The sequence below is a fragment of the Sciurus vulgaris genome (assembly GCF_902686455.1).
Source record: "Sciurus vulgaris genome assembly, chromosome: 17".
Classification (NCBI taxonomy): domain Eukaryota; kingdom Metazoa; phylum Chordata; class Mammalia; order Rodentia; family Sciuridae; genus Sciurus; species Sciurus vulgaris.
The window spans coordinates 49,269,948-49,292,067 of record NC_136478.1 but is presented as its reverse complement, the minus strand read 5'-3'; the positions used below and the strand labels follow the sequence as shown (position 1 = coordinate 49,292,067).

Below are 22,120 nucleotides of genomic sequence, written 5' to 3'. Positions count from 1 at the left end.
TCTCTTGCTCTGCACCCAACCGGCAAGTTACTTTACTTCTCTGAATCTCAGAACAATGGGGATAAGAATGGGCTGCTGTGAGGACTCCGTGGGTTCATCCTATTGCACAGTTCTGGGCATCGGAAAGCGGGGTTACTATTTTCTTTGTTATTAAGAGTCATTCGTGGGGGAAAAGTCATTCTTCAAAGGGAATCCCTAATATTAGTGTGGTTATGAGACTCCCCTCCAGAGCCCACCCAGTCCACACTGTCGACATGAGAAATGCCTCGTGAAGTGAGAAAGCTCATTTGCATTAGTAACTGCATTCCAGAGCTGCATCCTGGAGCCACATCTGCACATCCGGTTCAACACAGAGCACAGCCAGCCAGCTCCCCAACTTGGGATCTGCCCCCAACTGTCACACTGGGTAGACTGCAGGACTGGGTACCTGAGAAATCCAGTCCCCAGTTACTAAACACCTACTGCATGCAGGGGAAGACCCTCTGCACCTCAACGTGGAGGCTGCAGCTGCAAACACTATTTTCTTTTCAAATTGCTGAAAAGGTGCTTTGGTTGTGTATTCCCATAGGCCTCTCGCATTTCCCTGCATGTTTATTCATTCAACAAATATTTATTGAGGACGTCCTCAAGGCCAGGCACCATTATAGGCACTTGATCTGAAGCAGGATCTTCATTTTCCAGCTGTTTCCCTCAGGACTATGAGACTTGTGAAGAAGGGACCTTGCAAATCATGGTTCCTCTCTGTCTACTATGCTCAGCACAGGCCATGGCATAAGGCAGGGCAGTAACTAGTATTTGTTGGGTCACACTACCGAACATGGAGGACATCTGGAGACTGGGTCTGGAGTCTCTGCCACAATTTCTAGTGACAACAGCCCACTTCTCCTGAGGAAACTGCTGCTCCCCGACTCCTCCGAATACAGGGGTAGGGAAATTGGCAATCACAGAACTCACCCACCCACATGATCCAAACTGGGCCAATCAGCTCCTCTTGCTGAGAAATTTTAATTTCAAGTTGCTAATAATATGGCAATAACAACAGCAATAAAATAAAAATAATAGCAGCTAATTGTCTATCTGCATACTCTATACTAAGCACTGTCTACAAGTCCCAAGAATCAACTTACTGAATCTGCACGGCAGTCCTCCTGTTCTTATCCCCATCTTGCAGCCCATAGACCAAGGCACAGGAAGGTTGGGATTCATGCCCAGGAGGCCAGATGCAGAGTCTTAAGCTCTCCAGTGCCACTCTGCACAGTCTCCTCCACCTCTGGGTACCCGTCAACATCCACCTGGAGAGGTCCCAGAGTTGTTTCACCCTGGTTTCCTTTTAGGTCACAGGTGACCTGAGATGGCTTCTGTTGCATGCAACCCAAGAACCGTGACTGATAAAGAATTACTTACTTGGTTTCACACTTTCTGCCAGACCAGATGGCAATGCTTCCAGGTACCCAGTGCAGGGGTACCTCATACACGTTTTAGGAGTCAGTAGTCGGGGCCTTTGGGGGCAGCCTGCATCTCCAAAAGCAGCCATCCTTCTACTCTGGGGAAAGAAACCCAATAGGAGACACAGCAGGAAGAGAACCAGAGGAACAGTTAGGGGACAGAGTTCCTCATGCGCTGCTGAATAATCCTTTGTTACTGGACCAGTTCTGTGCATTACAGGTCATTAGCATGACCTCAGTACCCAGATCCCAAACTCTGGTTTTGCACACCCTGTACTCATTCTGAGCAAAACCACCTACTCCCACAGTCCTGAATGCCTCCTGTCAGCTGCAACCATGACCTCTACACCAAGCCCCCAAGTCTGGCTGCCTCTGTCAAGCATTTACCTGATCTGGATTTTGGACATAGGCTGTGTTAATATACTTTATTAGCTGTTTTTTGTCCCACAGCATTCAAATTTCAATGATTCATTAACATCCATAGATCTGTCATATGCCAAGAGAAGCCTCACATCCATCAATGCAGTGAGGACCATGACTCTGATCACTCTCTTCATACAGATCAGGCTGTTACAGTTAGCAGGTGGGGGAGGCTAGATGTGTGGTCATCTCCTCAGAGTGCAACGGGAGTGGGGACTATGACGGACTCATCTACGCTTTGCAGATGGCCTTGGGGGTGCTGTGTGTCCTCTCTACTGCATTCAGCTCTAGGTCCTGGCGTGGACATGTGCCTTGTACCACCCTCACTCCTACCCCCAGTTCAAGAGCCTGAATTCCACACAGAATTCCTCCCTTCATTCTCCCTTTGTGGTATTTATTCCAGTTGTAATTGAGGTTCTCAAGTCACTTGCAGGACATCTGAGACTCTTACCTCCCCTTCAGACTGTCAGCTCCAGGGGAGTAAACTTGCTTACTTGGCACCTGGTAGGCACTGTATATATTTGCTGAGTAACAAATAAATTCCTTTTATTTATTTATTTTCATGGTGTTAGGGACCGAGCTCAGAAACTCACCCATACTGGAAAGTGCTCTATCCCTGAGCTCCACTCACAGCCCAACTCTTCTTAAAAATTCATGTTTACAATTAGGACAGAAAAATACTGGTGCTTAAAAACAGAAAACAGGGTGAAGGGTTGGCCTAAAATCAAGGGAAATGGAGAGAACCAGGTGACAAGAGTCACCTGGGTATTTAAATGGCAGCCCTGGAGCAGGGGGATATACACAATTGGATGCTGGAACAGAGGCAGGAGAGTCTGGGATGGCACAACTACATAAACACAGAAGTTGTCATTAAAAATAAACACCAGGGAAACGAAAGTATGAAGCAAACACAAACTCCCCTGTCCAGAATTTCAAGCCTCTTGCTCCTGCATCTTATCTTCCACCCTTACTGACAGTAAGGTTCATCAAGAACAAAGGCCAGAATCAGGCCCTCTGTTTAAATCCCACCCCTGCCACAAATAAATGAGTATATAATTTGGGGCGGGCCAGTTAGCTTCTGGGCATCGGGAAGATGGGTATCCAGCAGCATGTATCTCAAAAAGCTGTTGTAAAATAATGAGCACTGCCAGGCATACAGCAAGTGCTCAATAAAGACCAGCGGTTACCATAATTATCCTCTGCATCACTGCTCTTCAGCCTCCACAACCAAGAAATAAGGAGGTCACTTTGCCAATGGGCCTACAGGCTGTTTGCTACCATGAGGCCCAAGCTGCCTCCTTCTCTGTGGCTTATCTTCCCAGAACTTCAGGTCAATCAATCAGCTCCTCTTCTGCCTTGGATGATGGCAGGTGGGTTCTGTCATAGTCAGGAGTTGGAACATAACATCACCATCCAGTCATCTGAGAAGCCAACCACACATCTTATTCCACGGTAAAAAGGCAGAGAGAGGCTGTATCCAATGTTTACCTCACATAAATTCAATTATGTACCTGACCCCCTCACCCCTTATTAAAGGACAAATAATAGAAATCGAACAGATGTCCAGCATTCCACTTCATGAGTGCTCGCTCTGGTGTGAACACGAGATGGGCGGCGAGCATATGCCATTGCCTCAGGCAGGCTCAGTTCATCATGGGCGCAGCGCCCACTTTGAGTAGCATCTATTGATTCAAGATGCACAATTTTTTCCCCATACAACATGGCCTCTAAAGGGAAACAAACTCCTCTGACAGGTACTTATCAGAAGAAAAAATTCGGGTTCTGAACCTGGGAGAAAAACTAGCTGCACCCGGTGTGGTGTAGGATTGACTGCTGTCCTGCAATACCCACTTCCCCCTTTTTCGTTTAATAACCAAACCCTGACAGGCACAAGGCTGACTTGAAGAAGACCACATTTCCCAGCTTCCATTGTAGCTAGGTGTAGCCAAGTGACTGGATTTCACATCAATGGGGTGACAGTGGAAGAGGGGTTTGCAACTTTCGGGTCCTGCATAGAATTACCCTTTTATTTTCACTAACCTTCAACTGAAATTCAGCATTTCCTTTAATTAAGAGCATAAACGAATCACAATAGCTTGTTTACACAACATCTGTGAATTTGTCACCAATAGAAACTGCAGATATTATAATCACATTACAGTTCTCATAAGATATCAAGATAGCATCCATGCCCTTTATTCTAATAATTAATTAGATTCACCAATGAATTCTGCCATACTATATCACAAATATATCTTCATATTTTGAAAACTATATTTCAACACAACTGGTTTCCTTTGTAATCTCATGTGTTTTATGAATTTAGAAATGTGATTATAAGAAACAGTCTGTGGCACACAAATGAGATTTTGCCTTATTCTTTAAAAAGTTATACATACTTATCACATGACCCAGCAATTCCACCCTTAGGTATATATCTAAAGAACTGGAGAATACAATTTATGGCCGGGCGAGGCAGTGCACACCTATAATTCCAGCAGCGCAGAAGGATCATGAGTTCAAAGCCAGCCTCATCAATATAGCAAGGCGCTAAGCAACTCAGTGAGAACTGTCTCTGGGTAAAATAGAAAAAAGGGCTGGGGATGTGGCTAAGTGGTGAGTGCCCCCAAATTTAATCCCCAGTACAAAAAAAAAAATTGCGCAAGAATGAACTCTCATAGCAGCATTATTTATAATATGAGAAAGTGGAAACAACCCAGAAGTTAAAGAATGGATACAAAAAAGGTGGTATATCCGTACACTGTAATATTATTTAGCCAAAAAAAGCCTGAAGCAGAAGGACTGCAAGTTAAACTTAATAAGACCTTTAGCAAATCTTAAAAATAAAAAGGACAGGATGTGCCCCAGTGTTCAATATCCAGAACCAAAAAAAAAAAAAAACGAAATACCACTGAACTATACAATTCTAAAGGGAAAATTTTATGCTCTATGAATTATATCTTTAAAAAGAAAAACTCCTACCCAGGCACGGTGACACACACCTACAATTCCAGTGACTTGGAAGGTTAAGGCAGGAGGATCTCAAGTTCAAAGTCAGCCTCAGCAACTCAGTGAGACCCTGTCTCAAAATGAAAAATAAAAAGGGGTAGGGATGTGGCTTAGTGGTTAAGTACCCCTAGTACCAAAGAACAAACAAAAACAACAAACAACAACAACTTCTGCCATAAAAAGAAAGGATATGTCTCTTTTCTCATTGCCTCCCCTCCCTTGGGCCAGAATGTATAGATGGTGGTGGTCACAGGGAACCATTCTGGACCATGCAGATGACAGCAACATCCCAGGAACAGGGAGCAATAAGATAGCAGGGCCTAAGTCCCCAATACTGTGGAGCTGCCTTGTCAGCCCTGGGTTGCTCACTCTCAAAACTGCTTCATAAAAAAAATAAATTGCTCTCTCATTTAAGCCACAGCTATTCTAGGTCTGTTCCAGCAGCCAAATGTATATCCAACTAATACCTGACATCTTAAGCTAATGTTACAGGTGATCTTAACTCCAAAGCACTTTCCCTTTACCTGATGAGGGGTGAAGTTAAGTCTTCCATGAGATGCACCAGTCATTGGTTGCACATCCTCGAGGGTCCCCACCCCTACCTTCTTGTGGGCAAGAAGGTTCAGTCATCTTCGCTGTCATGTCAGTCTAGTGACCTTTCACTCTGCACTGAGGCTGAGCAGACGGCTTCAGTGAGAATTAGAGGTTCAGTGAGAAAAGCATGACCTGGAAAAAGGTTTCCAGCAGCAGTATCCTTGATGGACTGCAGATTCAGAACAGGTGTTCAAATAACCAAGTGCTAAAATGCTTGCTCTGGCCTCCTCAGACAGAAGATGACTACGAGGCTAGTTTAAAAAGTGTGTTAATCATTGTATTCTAGTTAATGTGGCGAAGTTTTTATTGTTGGGAAATATACCATCTCAACTGTCCCCAAGACTCCAAAAGGTAGGTCACTTTGGGCGTCACTAATGCCAAAAATATGGCCTAAAAAATATGGCCAAAGCATGTATTCATTTAATCTACCTGTAAAACTCTCACTTGGAAATTTCACTGCCAGGGTTTTTAAAACTTCCGACCAGACTTCATTCCTGCTCCAGTTCAGTGACACACTAGCCATAATTTTAAGTGAATAAACCATTCCACTTCAACCACACTCATTCAATAAAGATTATTTTTTTTAGCACCTAGTATGTAGTGTAGTTGCAATGCAAAGGAAAAAAAATAAAAACAGGTCTGGGCTTGAACTCCTGGGTCTTCCAGCCCAGTGGGGAAGACAGGCATTAAACATGTGAAGACAAACATAACATGTTATTAAATATTATGATAACTGCTGTGAAGCTTTGCCAGGCAAGAATAACAAGGAGCCTTGCTGAGCTTCAGCTGGTCCAGAAGGGCCTCTGGGAAGACTTGATATGTAAGCTGAGAGCTAAGGCAATAAGGAGAGGGCCAGGAGAAAAGCAGTTAGGAAAAGCATTTTGAGCACAGGGAAGAGTATGAACAAAGGCAGTACCATGGGGACCTACAGGTCAGAGCAAGGATTTTTGAATGTTATTTTTTCATATTTTTATTGGTGCATTATAGTTGTACACAATTATAATTACTGTTACGTATTTGCACATGCACACAGCATAACAAAATAAATGGCGAATATCACTGCCCAGTATTTCCCTTTCCCCTCCCCTTGTCCCTCTTGAATACTATTTTAAGTATTGGATCATATTAGCAGATAATTCATTTGCCCCCCACTGGCATCCCTTATCTCTTTTCCCAAAAAGCATCCTATTCTCATTTAAGACCCAGATGACTTCCACTTTTAGGGTATGAGGTGTCAGTGGGGCTCCAGGCCTGCCCCAGGCCTAACCAAGCTGCCTTCCCTGGCCACAGCAATGGTGATAGTTGGCCAGATGACCTACTCTTGCTCACAGTTTCAGTACTTTTGCAGATGTTCCCACAGGAAAAAGGAGGGCTCTCTCCTTTCTCCTCTGGCCCTGAACTTCACAATTTGAAGCCAGAGTTGTTACCAAACATCCTATAACTACCACACAACAACCAATATGAGGCTAGAACCAACTGAGAAATCAAAGAGAACAAGTACTGGTAACAACATTAGTTGAGTCCTGGACCATGTGGTACAGACAGCAGCTACCCCTGGACTTAATTTCGTTAAGCCCCCGATTTCTCCATTCCCTCATGCCAGCTTCAGTTTGGTTTTCTGTTACCTAAGACGCTATGATCCTGACTGCTAGAAATAGAAAGCCACCGAAGGCACAAATGCCTGGGGTCCGAATAGCATGATTTGCTTTCTGATTCTGAAGAAAACAGAGAGGGCAAGAGTAGAAGCAGTGGGCCAATGAGGACTGCTAGGGTCCCACCGAGGGGCAAGGGCATCAGAACCCACAATAAGACTAATCACAAATTTCTTGAGCACTTTCTAAGTAATAGGAACTGAGTTAAATACCGTACCTGCATGAATTAACAATGTAACAACCCCAGTGCATGGGTACTATTATCAATGCTATTTTTTTTGTGCAATGGATCCAATCACATGCTAAAGTCTTAACTTGCAGTTTCTCGGAATGTGACCTCATTTGGAGACAGGGTTGTTGCAGATGCAGAAGTAAGGATGAGGTCAGTAGGGTAGCCTCAATCCAAACTGACCAGTGTCCTTGAAAGGGGAAATTTACCAGGTGCGGTGATATACACCTGTAAACCCAGGAACTCACAGGACTGAGGCAGAAGGATTACAAATTTGAGGCCAGCCTCAGCAACTCCGTGAGACCCTGCCTCGAAGTAAAAAATAAAAAGGACTGGGAGTGTAGCTCAGGAGTAAGACACCCCTGGATTCAATCCCCAGTCAGAAGAAAGATGAAAGAAGAAAAAGAAGAAGAAGAAATTTGAATACATGGAACACAAGCATGCACACAGGGACAATGCCTCATGAAGAGAAGGACAGTGATAGGGTGATACAGCAGAAATCAAGAACCCCAACAATGCCGGTCAACTACCAGAAGTCAGGAGAGAGGTCTGAGGGAGGCTTCCTCATTGACCTCAGAAAGAACCAACTCTGAGCTAGAATTTCAGCCTCTCGTACTTTGAGACAATATATTTCTTCTGTTTAAGCCACCTGGTTTGTAGTACGTTGTTATGGAAGCCCTAGCAAACTACTACTGTGAAGAGGACCAAGCCCAGAAAGGTGTGGTCACCTGCTCCAAATTCCCCAGCCAGCAGTGGGAGTGCTAGGCCTGTCTCCCTGGAAGCCTGTGTTACCAGCCTCTGTACTGTTGTCCCGGCTTTGTGAGAGCTATCCCGCCCCAACACTCCATGGCTCCCATTCTCCACCTGATATCTGCCTCCCCAAGTCCCCCAGGGCCTGGGCAGGTGAGAATGAATGGGACTGAATGAGTATGCACTCCTGGAAGCTGCACTGGAGTGGGACAATCCTGAACAGTGCTCTGAGCAGAAGAAAACACTAGGGAGGAGGGTGGGGGCCAATCAAAATCCCCTCCCTACCCCAGATGGCTGGCATGACAGAATTCAGCCTCTCCTGTAGCAGACTAGAGAACAGAGCCAGCCCCAGATGGATGATGGGGGAGGGGAGGGGGGACAGGGCGGGGCCACTGGCAGGAGTCATCTAGAAGACCCAGGGACACTCCTGGATCACAGATCAGGACCCACCACTCCAAGCTGGTCAAATGATATTCCTCTAGCTTCCACAAATCCACACAAAGAGGACACTCAAGGACGCTCTGTCCAAACCTGCCTTTGCCAGCCCAAGCAAGTTGCTACAAAACATCCCTTACTGAGCTTGAGGCAGGGGGCACATGTGGCTGGCAGAGGCCCAAGACCACTGTGACAAGCTGGGAAGGACAGAGCTTACCAGCTTCCTCAAATGCCAATTCCTCCTCCTAAGGAATATTTCTTCAAACAGATCAGTGTTTCTGGACCAAGGCTGCAGTGGGCAGCATTCAAATCCAAGTGGAATTGAAAACCAATTAGCACTTATTTCAGGAAAAGCAGTAAGCTGCAGATCACACAGCAGGGGAGTGGGGGGATTCTGTGTCTAGACCAAATGGTGCTGACAGAGGGGTGGAGAACCAAGGCTGGCACACACCCCGGCCATGCAAAATGTGGTGTTAAATCAGTTTGCTGCTTCTGATGTACACATTTCCCCAAGTGCCCACCATACACAAAAATCAGCAATGAGACAGGTGCTTCTGAGGTGGAGAGGATGTGGCAATGCCCAGATGTACTGAAAGCTGGCTCCCTGACATGAACTCTGGAGAGACAGGGCATACTGCAGAAGGACTGAAACAGCATTTGATGTTACCCAACACACTTGATGAACGGATATCAGAAAACATTCCAAATGTAATGAAGGATCCAGAGATGCATCCTTAATTGTATTGTAACTGGGGTGGGGGTGGAGGGGCAAGAGAACAGTCTGCTATTTTCTTTTCCCTCAACATTTCATGACCAAAATTTATGAAGAAAACATGAATCTAAATGTCTAAAACAGGGCTGGGGTTGTAGTTCAGTGATAGAATGTTTGCCTAGCTCTAGCTTCAATCCTCGGAACTGAGAAAAAAAGTTTTGTTTTAAAAGTCATTAGAAACCTAAGGAGAACTTACAAAATCATAATTAGTGTGGGAAGCACATGCTATTTCTTTTCAGAAGAGTAATACATAAAGTTGACCAAAAATAAGGCTAGAGAGAATCTGCATAACACACTAGTGACTGGGTTTTAAAGTTTATATAAAGCTCTCTGCCAGAAAACAGATGAGACTCATTCTGTATAAAATATCCATGGAATATTCATAAAAACTGATCTTTATTAGAAAAAAAAAGTTTTCTTTGAAATTGCCCTAAAGAAAAATTTTCCTGTCACAACCCTGTAATTAATGCATTCAAATGAAAACTGAACAACAACTTGGAAAAGGATAAAGATAACTCAATGGTTCTCTATGTCAGCTGCATGTCACAATTACCTAGGGAGCCTAATATATGTTGATGCCCAAGCCTCACCCCCGGAGAGTCTGATTTCACTTGACTGAGCAGTTTTCAAAGTTTCACAAGGGTATCTGATAGTTTTAAGGAATTACTATTGTTTTAACTATGATAAATATAGTTTTAGCTGTATTTAATGTGATAATGGTATTATCATTATGCTTCTATAGAGAAACCATGTCCTTTCAGAACTACATACTGAAAGATTTACGGGTAAAATGATGTGATATATGGTGCGTGTTCAAAACACTGGGCAAGGGAGTCAGAAAAATCAAAACAAATAAAACAAGATTAGTCATAACTGAATAATATATGCTACACTTCTGTATGTTTGCAATTGTTCATAATAAAGTAAAATGTTAAAAAAAAACAATTTAGAAAGTTTTCCCATGGACTAAAATATGTAAGCAGGATGATATATTTCAAATTTGAAAATTTGGAAGACCTCTGGGCATGACTTAAGTTAAAGAGGAAATCAAAAGTCAACACTGCCAACCAGACCTGTGGAATGGCAAAGTGAGAAAATTTGTTCCCCAAAAAATCAACAATAAAATGGACAAAACTGTCAAACAGACATTTGAAATCAACCAAAGGCAGACAACAACCTAAAGCATTTCTTCAAGAAAAACCGCTGAACTTCAAGTAATAACAGTGGGAGAATGCAGCATTCAATCTGGGGTTACTCCTATCACACACACCAGCTCCAACAGTTTGACCAAAGCAGAGTAAGCAATGAAAACTCTGCTGCTGGAGGTGGGTAGCTGGACCTGCAACAGAGCAAGAACAGCAGCAAACAAACGGGGAAGATGAACATTACAGAAGGACTGTGGTTACATACTTGCTGAAGAGAGCAACATACATTCAGACAGTCTGAAGTTTAACAGGAAGATCCAGGGGATGAGAGAGCCATACTGGGCCTTACATCCCTGCCATCTGAAAGAATGTACACATATACAAGGTTGCAGGCAAGCTCCAGAGGGACTAGACAGTGGTCTAGCTATCTACACATCCCTAGCTTGAACAAGTCTAGAGCATATGTAAGAGAAACACAAGATGGTCAGGCAGAGAGTAATAGCTGGGCAGACTCAAACTGCTTGAACTTTGAAAAAATTCCCCAACCCACATACAAAAGAAGTATACAGGTGTTGCAGCATAACCTCTGATCAAGTATCTGCTGACCACTAAATCATGCCAAACCAAGGGTAACCCCTAGAAAATTATGCTTAAAATTAAAATAAGTTTTAAAAAAGAATGAAAAGAGCTAAGACACTGTTTACACATCACAGGGAGACAAACTGAAGAATTAGCCAAGGAAAGTCATTAAATAAACAAAACTAGAAAAGAAGCAACAAAGACAATGGCCTAGGGAGGGAGAGATCAGAATCCAGAGCTGCTCTATGACCTAAAATGTTTAGATTTTAACAATGACAAAAATCACAAGACACGTAAAAAAACAGTCAAGTGTGACTTTCACCCAGGAAATCAAGCAGTTAACAGAAATTGTCTTGAGAGTGTGTAGACTTATCAAAGACTTCAGTTATTGTAAGTGTGTTCCAAAACTAAAGGAAATTATGATTAAGGAATTAAAGGAATATGGAAACTATAGAAATTAGGGGGGAAAGTGGAAATTCTGAAGTTAAAAATTATAATAACTGAAATAAAAGTTCACTAAAGGGACTCAACAGTAGATTTGAGATGGCAAAAGAATCAATCAGTGAACTTAATGATAAGCAACAGAACAAATGGAAACACAGAGGACTGAATAAGAATAAAGAGACCTCCAGAGACATGAGGAAAACCATCAAGGGTGCATCAACATAGGCATAATGAAAGTTCTAGAGGAGAGGAGAGAAAGGTCAGGAAAAAAGCAGATTTGAATAAACAACAGCCCCAAATGCCCAAGTCTGATGGAAAATCTTAGTTTACACATCCAAGAAGTCCAACAAATTCCACACAGGATAAATAAAAAGAGATCCACCCTCAGTCACAGCATAGACAAACTGATGAAAGACAAAGACAGAAAAATCTTTAAAGTAGGGAGAAAAAAATAAAACAGCTCACACACAGGGAGCATCAACACAATCAACAGTTCATTTCCACCAGAAACAAGGGAGGCTAGATGGTATCAGGAGGATGTATTCATATAATGAAGAGGGCTGGGGTAATATAGCTCAGAGGTGGAGCACTTGCCTAGCATGCACAAGATCTTGGCATCCCCTGCACACAAAAACATAAGTAAAATAATGAAAAGGGAGGGGGGGACTGTCAAATAAGAATTCAAAATCCAGTACAACTGTCCTTCAAAAATCAAGGTAAAATAAAGGCATTCCCAAAGTTGATCTGCAAGAAATACCACAGAAGTCCTTTAAGCTGAAAGGAAAAGTACCATATGATAACTCCAATTGACATGGATAAAGGGCAACAGCAAAGGTAAAAACAGGCAAATATAAAAAGACTAAATATTTTTCTTTTCTTATCAACTGATTTGAAAGATGCAAGATCTTAGAACTGGGGGTGTAGCTCAATGATAGAACACATATCTGGCATGCACGAGACCCTGTGTTCAATCCCCAGTATCCCAAACCAACAATATAAGATGTAAGACTTCACAAAATAATTATAAAACTGTATTGTAGGGTCTACAGCATATTTAAAAATATATAACAATAACAAAAGGAGGAGGAAGAAATGGAGCTATACTAGAGCAAAATTTGTATATTTAACTAGAACTAAGTTTTAGTATTAATCAGAAATAGTTTTTTTGTTGTTTTTTTTTTTGTTTTGTTTTGTTTTGTTTTTTTTTGTATTGAGGATTGAAACCAGGGATGCTTACAGTCACATCCCCAGCCCTTTTTATGTTTTATTTAGAGACAGGGCCTCACTAAGTTGCTGAGGCTGGCCTTGAACTCATGATCCTCCTGCCTCAGACTCCTGAGTTGCTGGGATTACAGGAAAGAGCCACCGTGCCAGGCCAGAAGTAGATTTTTTTAACAGCGATCACCACAGCCTAACCTTATAAAATTTTCATCATGCCAAAAATAAATTTTGGATCCTCAGCAATCACTTTTTATTCCTTCCTTATAGCATCCCTTATAGCATTGTAGGCAAACACAAAATCTACTTTCTGCCTCTATAGATTTGCTTACTCTGAATATTTCAAATAAATGGAATCATGTAATATGTCATTTTTTCTGCCTGGTTTCTTTCATTCATGTGTTTTCAAGGTTTATGTACATTATAGAATATATCAGTACTTCTTCCTTTCTACAGCAAAATAATATATCATTGTTTACATATCACATTTTGTTTGGCCATTCATCAGTTAATTGGATACTACTTTCTTTTCTTTTCTTTCTTTCTTTTTTTTTTTTTTGTTGTTCTGGGGATTGAATCCAGGGTGCTCAACCACTGAGTCACATCCCTAGACCCTTTTAATATTTTATTTAGAGACAGGGTCTTGCTAAATTGCTTAGGGCTTTGCTAAGTTACTAAGGTTGGCTTTGAACTTGTGATCCCCCTGCCTCAGCCTCCTGAGCTATTTTCATTTTTTTAGTATTAATATTGCTGCTATGAACATTTGGGTTCATAATATATGAACATATGTTTATATTTCTCTTTGGTGTATACCTAGAATAGATCATATGGTAACCACATGTGTAATTTTTTTTTTTAGGAACTGCCAAATTGTCTTCCAAAGTGGCTATGCTATTTTACAATCTCACCAGCCACATATGAGTTCTAATTTCTCCCCATTCTTATCATCACTTGTTTGTTCATCTTTTAAATTATAGACATCCTAGTTGGTGTGAAATGTTATCTTGTGGTTTTGATTAGCACTACCCTCATAACTGATGACTCTGCTCATATTTTCATGTATTTATAGGCCATTTGAATTTAGTTTTTGGAGAAATACCTTCAAATGCTTTGTCTGTCTGTATGTATATATGTATGTATTTACTTATCTATTTATTTATTGGTCCTGAGGTTCGAACCCAGGGTGGTCAGTCTACCACTGAGCCATACTCCCAATTCTTTTAATTTTTTAATTTTAAGACAGGATCTTGCTAAGTTGCTGAGGCTCATCGAGAATTTGGAATCTTCTGCCTCGGCCTCACAAGTTCCTGGGATTACAGGCATGTGCCACTGCTGGGTTGTTTTTAGACTGTCAACTTGTAAGCATTCTTTGTATATTCTGTACACAAGTCCCTTATGAGACATAAGATTTGCAAATACCTTCTTCCATTCTGTAAGTTGTCTTGTTACGATTTTTGATAGTGTCTTTCAAATCACAAAAGGTTTTAATTCTGATGAAGCCCAATGTATCTTTTTTTCTCTTGTTGCTTTTTCTTTTGGTGTCATATCTAAGAAACCACTACCTACTTCAAGATCATAAAGACATATTCCTACGTTTTCTTCCAAGGGTTTAATAGTTTTAATTCTTAAATTGAGGGCTATGATCTATTCTGAGTTAATTTTGTATACAGTATGAGAGAAGTGTCCAAGTCCTATATGTCATATTTTTACAATTTCCTGAGGCTGAAATTATTTCAAAATAAAAGGAAAAATAACTGCTTTAAAGAACTGAAATCAGGGCTGGGGAGATAGCTCAGTCGGTAGAGTGCTTGCCTTGCAAGCACAAGGCCCTGGGTTCGATCCCCGGCACCGCAAAAAAAGAAAGAAAAAAAAAAAAAAAAAAAAAAGAACTGAAATCATACAAAGTATTTTAATCATGGAATTAAGTTAAAAACAGGAATAACAGGGATGGAAATGGGTCAGATTCCATGCACGTATGACTTTGTCAGGACAAAGCCAATTCCTATGTTTAACTATCATACTCATATTTAAAAAAAAAGAAAAGAAATGTAGTAAACCTCCAAATATTTGGATAAAAGAGTATACTTTGTTTTTAGACAGGTCTCACCATGTTGCCCAGGCTGGTTTTGAACTCATGGGCTCAAGTGCTCCTCCCTCCTCAGCACACTAAGCAGCTGGGACAACAAGTGTATGCCACCACACCCAGCAAACAAGATACTTGTAAATAACTCATGAGTCAAAGAAGAAATTGTAAGGCAAATGAGAAAGTATTCTGAATGGAATGAAAATAAAAACACCACATTATCAACATTTATGGGGCTTCATTTAAGAAAGGCAAGCAGTATTTATAGATCTAAATGCCTATATTAGAAGATTTCAAATCAATAATTTAAGCTTGATCTAACATCTATAAATCAATAATATACCATGTTACAATAAAAACAAAAAATGGGAGTTAATATACACAGCAAAACTATTTGACAAAATCCAATACCTATTCATAATAAATGACAAAACCAAACGCAAAAAACCCTCTCAAGCTAAGGAAGAAAAGGTAACTTCTTCAACCTAATAAAGCACATACTTAAAAAAACCTACAACTAACATATGGCTAATGTTTTCCTTTTAAGATAGAGAACAGGGAAAGGTGTCTACTCTCACCATTCCTATTCAGCGCTATAGTACAGGTAGTCATCCAAACGGGGAAAATTGTTTTAAATTAAAGACAGTCAAGTCGGAAAAGAAAAGAGCAAAACTGTCCATATTTGCAGATAATATGACCCTGTACAGAGAAAACCTTAAGGAATACACACATGTACATGCCCACCCACATATATTACAACTATAAATATTATACAAGATTTAATTTATAAGAATCTAAGATCAATATACAAAAATCAATATTTCTATGTATTTGCAATGACAACCAAAAATAAATTTAACAAACCTATTCACAGTATCATCAAAAAGAACAAAATACATGGGAATAAATTTAACAAAAGAATTGTAAGACTTGTACACCAAAAACTATAAAACAAGCCTGCTGAGAGAAATAAAAGAAAATCTAAATAAACGGAAAAGCATTGCTGTTCCCAGACTGGAAACTAAATGCTTGTATCTTTACCAAATTGACATATAAAGTCAACATAAAGACTATCAGATCCCAGCAGGTTTTTGTGCAGATGAGATGAGATGATCTGAAAATTTACAAGTAAATGCAAAGAACCCATAAAGGCCAAACCAATTTTGAAAATGAACAATAAAATGAGGACTTATACTTCCTGATTCCTAAACTAACTACAGTAATGAAGACTGTGGTATTGGCAATAGGATAGACATTTAGATGAATGGATCAGAACTGATGATCTAAAAATAAATCAGACTAATGGTCAACTGATTTCCAACAAAAATGCTAACAATTCAAAGTAGGAAAATCATCTTTTTTCAATAAATGGTACTGGGACCATTAGATGGTAACATGCAAAAAGATAAATTTAGACCCTCATTTCCTAATATACAAAAATGATCTCAAAAGGAATTACAGATCTAAAAATAGAGCTAAAATTATGAAACTTTTAGGATAAAACGTAAGAGAAAATCCAATGGGTTTTTGTTTTGTTTTGTTTTGTGGTACTGGGGGTTGAACCCAGGGGCACTCTACCACTGAACTACATCCCCAGTCCTTTTTATTTTGAGACAGGGTCTCACTAAGTTGCTGAGGCCGGCCTTGAATCTGTGATCCTCCTGCCTCTGCCTCCTGAGTTGCTGGGATTACAGGCATGTGCCACTACCTTTATGACAATGAGTTAGGCAAAGGTTCTTCAATAGTGACACCAAAAGTGTAATCCATTAAAAAAAATGGATAAAAACTTAATTTCCAAAATTGAAAAACTGATTGTTTGAAAGACATAATTAAGAAAACTGAAATATTTTGAGAGAAAATATTTGTAAATCATATATCTGATGAGCGGTATCCAGAACACATAAAGAACTCTTCCAACTCAATAAGATGGACAGGCCAAAAAAATGTGAGAATGGTCTGAATAGACATTTCACCAAAGAAGATCACAGATGGGCAATAAGCACATAAAAAGATGACCAACACCATTAGTCATCAGGGCAATGAAAAACAAAACCACAGTGAGAGACCGCTGCACACCCACAGGACGGAGGTAGTACCAAGCCGTTTCAGTGAGGACACCCAACACTGGACCCCTCAATTCACTGCTGGTAGGACCACAAGTGGTGCGGTCACATTGGAAAAGAATTTGGCAATTTCTAAAACTTATGCACAGAGTTACATGATCCAGCAGTTCCACTCCTGGGCAGAACTGAAAACATATCCACACAGAAGCTGGTACATAAATGTTCATAACAGCATTACTCATCCTGGCACCAAACTGGAAACCAACCAAATACCCATCAACTGGCGAATGAATCAACAAAATGTGGTATTCCCACACACAATAGAATATTATTCAGCAATAAAGAGAAATGAACTATGGATACATGCTGCAACATGGAGGAGCCTCAAAAACATTACACTACACAGCAGATAGATGCCTGGGGCAAAACAGACCATAATTTATGACTCCATGTATTTGAAATATTCAGAAAAGACAAAAAGACAAAAAGTAGACTGGTAGTGATATGAATGGATATGAAAATAAGGACTGAACTTTGGGTGGGGGGTGATGGTGATATTTTAAAACTGGATTGTGGCAATATTCGTACAACTTCACAAACTTAACAGAAATCATTGAATTGCACATGGGTTGGGATATATCTGTGTGACACACACACAGGTGGTGGTGACCACAATTTCTGTAACTACCTACCTCTAGACTTCCCACTCCAAAAGAAAGTGCTGGATTAAGCCAACAATCTTGAGGCTTGGATGACCTGATCTCTGGGGGTTTACAGAAACTTTCAATGGACGCAACCAGAATGTTTTTAAGGGAAACAATGTTCCCGATCCTCAATTTTCACAATTTATCCTTCCCCGAACTGGCACACCAGCCTGCCTCCTTTTCAAGGGCTTACCTGCACTAACAACCTCCGGCTTCTTCCCAAGGGGTGACACCCCTGGAGTGTATGAACCTCTAGGACTCCAAACAATGGAAGATATCAACAGTATTTAAAGAACAATAAAGTTCCTTATGTCCCCAGACTCCATTGTCCTTCTGACTTGACATCTATCAAATATGAAATTTGGACTTAAAAACAGGATATTCTGGCTCATGCTGGGATCATGAACAGCCAAAGCAGTATATGTTGGTGGCCCTGACTCAACTAAATGTATGCTTTTTAGGGCTACCAAATTTTTCAAAATTCACCAGAAAAAAAATCTCCAGGGAAAAATCTGTGATTTCTTTCAGATTCTGTATGCTCTATTTTATTTGTAAGGTAAGGCATACCCATCCCCTCCCCATTTCTTTTCTTTTTTTGTTTTTTTAAATATGGGATCTCATTATGTCAACCAAGCTGGTCTTAAATACATAAGCTCAAATAATCCCCCAGCCCTGGTCTCCTGAGCAGCTGGGATTACAGATGCGTGACACCATGCCCAGCTGTAAAAATCATTTTTTCTAACAATATCATAAAATATTTATTTCAATTAGTCAATCTTCATTTTAACTCATCTTATAAAAGATATCTTATTTTCTTTCTCCTATAAATAAGAAAAACTTAGTTACATAAGATTATTTTAGATGATAGACTTTAAATGTACAAGGAGATACAAACGTATCAAACCTTTATTGAGGAGACACAAACAAAAATGCTTGAAGATGATTAGTTTAAATTTGAATAATCCTGGCTAACCCATGTCCTAATTCTAGGGGATGAGCTACAGAAACAGCACAGGGTACAAATCCTGGGGAAAAAAGACTTCCTACAAAGGCAAAATTACACGTGCCTTTGGGGCAGCGCCAATAGGGTGGGGTCAGTGAGGCCTCACATCCCCGCTCCCCCAGCTCATTCAGGGGATTCAAAAGCAAAGCTGCTACATGAGAGTGTTTGAAAAGGGATTTTCTGGCCCAATGGATCAACTCAAAAGATTCTCTCTCATTCAAGTAAAAGGGCTGTCACCCTCCCTTTCACCTTTAAGTATGAGTGTGTGTACATATACACACACAAAACATTCACCATAAATTACCTTGGACTAAGCCAGTGATCATCCTCTTGAATGATTTTCACTATTAGCAAAATTCCTCTTCAAGAACAGACTTTGTTCTAAATCTATAGCAACATTTCAGCATGGACTACATCCAGTTTTTTCCAAAATTACTTATGTGAGGGGGATGCATTCTAGTCAAGTCATTACACTAATAAAGCTCACCTATGTAACAAAATTCCTCCTAAAACAGGATGCTCTGTGCTAGTTTTATGTTTGAGGGTGGTGTGCAAGACTGGGTAATAGGCAGGAAAGGCATGTCTTTTTCCAAAAAGGATCTAAATTCAAAGTCCACTTGCATTCATTTAAGAAAGATCCTGGCCCCTTCTATGCATAAGGCCCTGGGATGCACATGATCCATGCACTTTTTCAGAGGGATTCTGAACTGATACACCTAATCCCCCAGGATGTTGCTCGAAACTCAGATACCCAGGGCCTAGCCCCAAACCAGAATCAATTCCAATTTGGAACAGGACCTCTGTATTTTTACCAAGTTCCCCAATGCAAGTCTGTTACTCACCTAAGTTTGAGAACCACCACTCACAAAAGGCTAGCAAAGTGTTTCCCAAACATTTGAGTCACATAAATTTACCTGTGGAGAATTTTTTAGAATACAGATTCTTGGGCCCACTAAAATAACTGAATTACTTTTAACTTTTGATTGCAAATGTCAGAGACCCAACTCAAACTGACTCACGGAGGTAATTTTTTGGTTCCTGTTATTAAAAAATTCTAGGGTAATTCCAATTTCCAGTTACCCAAAGAATCATTTTCATCTCCTTTCCATCTGGTCCTTTGGGCAAAGATGGCTCTCAGCAGGCTTAAGTTTATGCAACACAACTTAGCACCCCAATAGAAAGCAAGCACAGCCTCTACCCCAGCAGCTCCAACAAAACAGCTGTACTCATTTGGATTGAACTGTCTTGACTCCTGAGCCTTCCCTGAACCAGTTACTGTGGTAGGAAGGGGAGGAATGTTCTGAATGGCCCATCCCTGCTATGAAGGTGGTTCTACATCCAAAACACATGGACAAGAACACTACCATGGTGGGGCTACCATGGTGGGGCTTTTCTTCAGTTGTTTTCCCCTTCTATTCTAAAAATTCTTTCTAGGAAATGTGAAAAATACATACAAGTATAAAGAATGAAATGAAAATAATCTATATTCATCCCACCAATTACAATATTTAGAATTATAGGAGCTGGGCATATGCACCTGTAATCCTAGCTACTTAAGAGGCTAAAGACTGAGAATTGCTTGAGCCCAGGAGTTCAAGACTAGCCTGGGACACTACAGCAAGATCCCATCTCAAAATTAATAATAACTATTATTATTATTTTAGAATATACACTCAAAGCCATGCACATGAGCATTGATTTTTTTAATAGAACTCTTTTCTATACAGAAAGCATTTCATTGTGCCTGAGCCTTCATGACAAATTCCCCACAAACTGAAAAAAAGGGCCAACATTTTAGTCATTTTCATGTTTGTTCAGCCAATACTATTTCTTCCTTTTTTTTCCATGAATTTGTTTTTGTTTTAACTATCAAAGGTACCAGTGGATATTTCCTAAGAATGATATTCTCTTAACCCAGTACAAGTACCCAAATCAGGAAGTGCTAGTCATTTGATACTGTTATCTAATTCACAGACCTTACTTCACTTTCAAGGACAGGGAGGTCTTTCTGTATGATTCACTGCCGCAGCCCCAATGCCTAGAGTAAGGAGTGACAGTAAATGAATGGACTGGATAGTGGAAAAGCAGTTCCCAAGGAAAACTCAAATGAATGACGAATGGTTGTTGGGCAGACCAACCAGCAGATGATCATCACACACCTGCAGAAGCAGCTGCTCCAGGAGCTAGGCCAGAGAATCCCAAGCACAAACAAGATTCTCAAGTGAGGTCAACTGACAGCCAAGCTAGGAGTCACTCTCTAAGGCTGGTATTACAGCTCAAAGGCAGAGTGTTCATCTAGGAGGTGTGACAGAGAACAAGGAAGTGGGAGGGAAAGGGGGAGAAAAAGAAGAAAATCACACTGAGGAATGGATATGACCAGACACAAACACATTCATTCCTTAGAAGCTGCTGTCCAGCTCTGTTCTTCACAAGCAGGGAGAATGCTGCACGCCATGCTGTGTATACAAAGGCCCTACACGAGCTTCTGTGGGTCCTAACGTCAATCCTGCCAGAGGTTCACAAACATGGGCCAGGGCTGCACTGAACACTGACACTATTTTGTTTTCTCTTTCAACATTTTTTATTGGTGTGTTATAGTTGTACACAATGATGGGATTTATTGTTACACATTCATACATGCACACGATATACTGTAATTTGATCAATATCATTCCCTGACACCTCCACCACCTTCCCCTCTTCCCATCTTTTGATTCCTTTCCTCTACTGATCTGCCTTTGATTTTCATGAGACCCCTACACACACACACACACACACCTCTTTCTTCTTCTATTTTCTCTTTAGTTTTCACATGAGAGAAAATATATGACCCTCTGAGTTTGGTTTATTTTGCTGTACATAATGACCTCAAGTTCCATCCATTTTCCTGCAAATTATAAATTTCATTTTTCTTTATATCTAAATAAAACTCAATCGTGTATATATACCACATTATCTTTATCCATTCATCTGGTGATGGACACCTAGGTTGGTTCCATAGTGAATTGTGCTGTGAACTCTGACACTCTTAATTTATAAGCTTTTGTCTTTGTTTTAGATTGAACCCAGGGGTGTTTCATCACTGACACATCCCCAGCCCTTTTTATTTATTTTTTTTTATTTTGAGACAGGGTCTCACGAAGTTGCTTAGGGCCTTGCTAAGTTGCTGAGGCTGGTCTCAAACCCAAGTCACTGAGATTACAGGCGTGTACCACTGTGCCCCTGACACTCTTGAATTGCCAGTTACCCCAGATTTCAGACAACAAACATACATCCTGCTTGTTATTCTCCATTATGCAGATGAAGAAACCAAGACTCAATGGGAACTCACTTGGGCAAGGCCTCAGAGCTAGCCGGCAGTGGAGCTGGGATCAATCCAAATGTCTCATTCCCAAGTCCCAGTTTCAACGACAGAGCACTATCCTGCCAAGGAAGGACAAATAAAGATGAGAATGAATCCTTCTTGAGTGCTTACTGTGTTCTTAGCTCAGACTAAGTACTTTACATAAATTTAATGCTTTTAATCCCCCCAAAGTGGAAACCTTAAAACCCATTAAGTCTCAATTTTCCAATTC

The 22,120-nt window shown here is 40.6% G+C and overlaps 1 protein-coding gene across 12 annotated transcripts in view; it reads right to left on the bottom strand.

The window, feature by feature from the left end:
• Positions 1–2,745: 2,745 nt before the first annotated feature.
• The window catches only part of LOC306649190 (uncharacterized protein), a 50,294-nt gene continuing 30,919 nt past the window's right edge, over positions 2,746–22,120 (bottom strand). For 8 of the 12 annotated variants that reach the window (XR_013760586.1, XR_013760587.1, XR_013760588.1 and 5 more), the window contains one exon: positions 20,856–21,968. Coding sequence is in view for 2 of the 12 variants with exons in the window: in XM_079119977.1 (XP_078976103.1) it covers positions 4,926–4,944; positions 21,877–21,968 (111 nt within the window). In the remaining 10 variants the exon portion in view is untranslated. The other 4 variants (XR_013760589.1, XM_079119977.1, XR_013760593.1 and 1 more) reach the window with 2 other exon arrangements.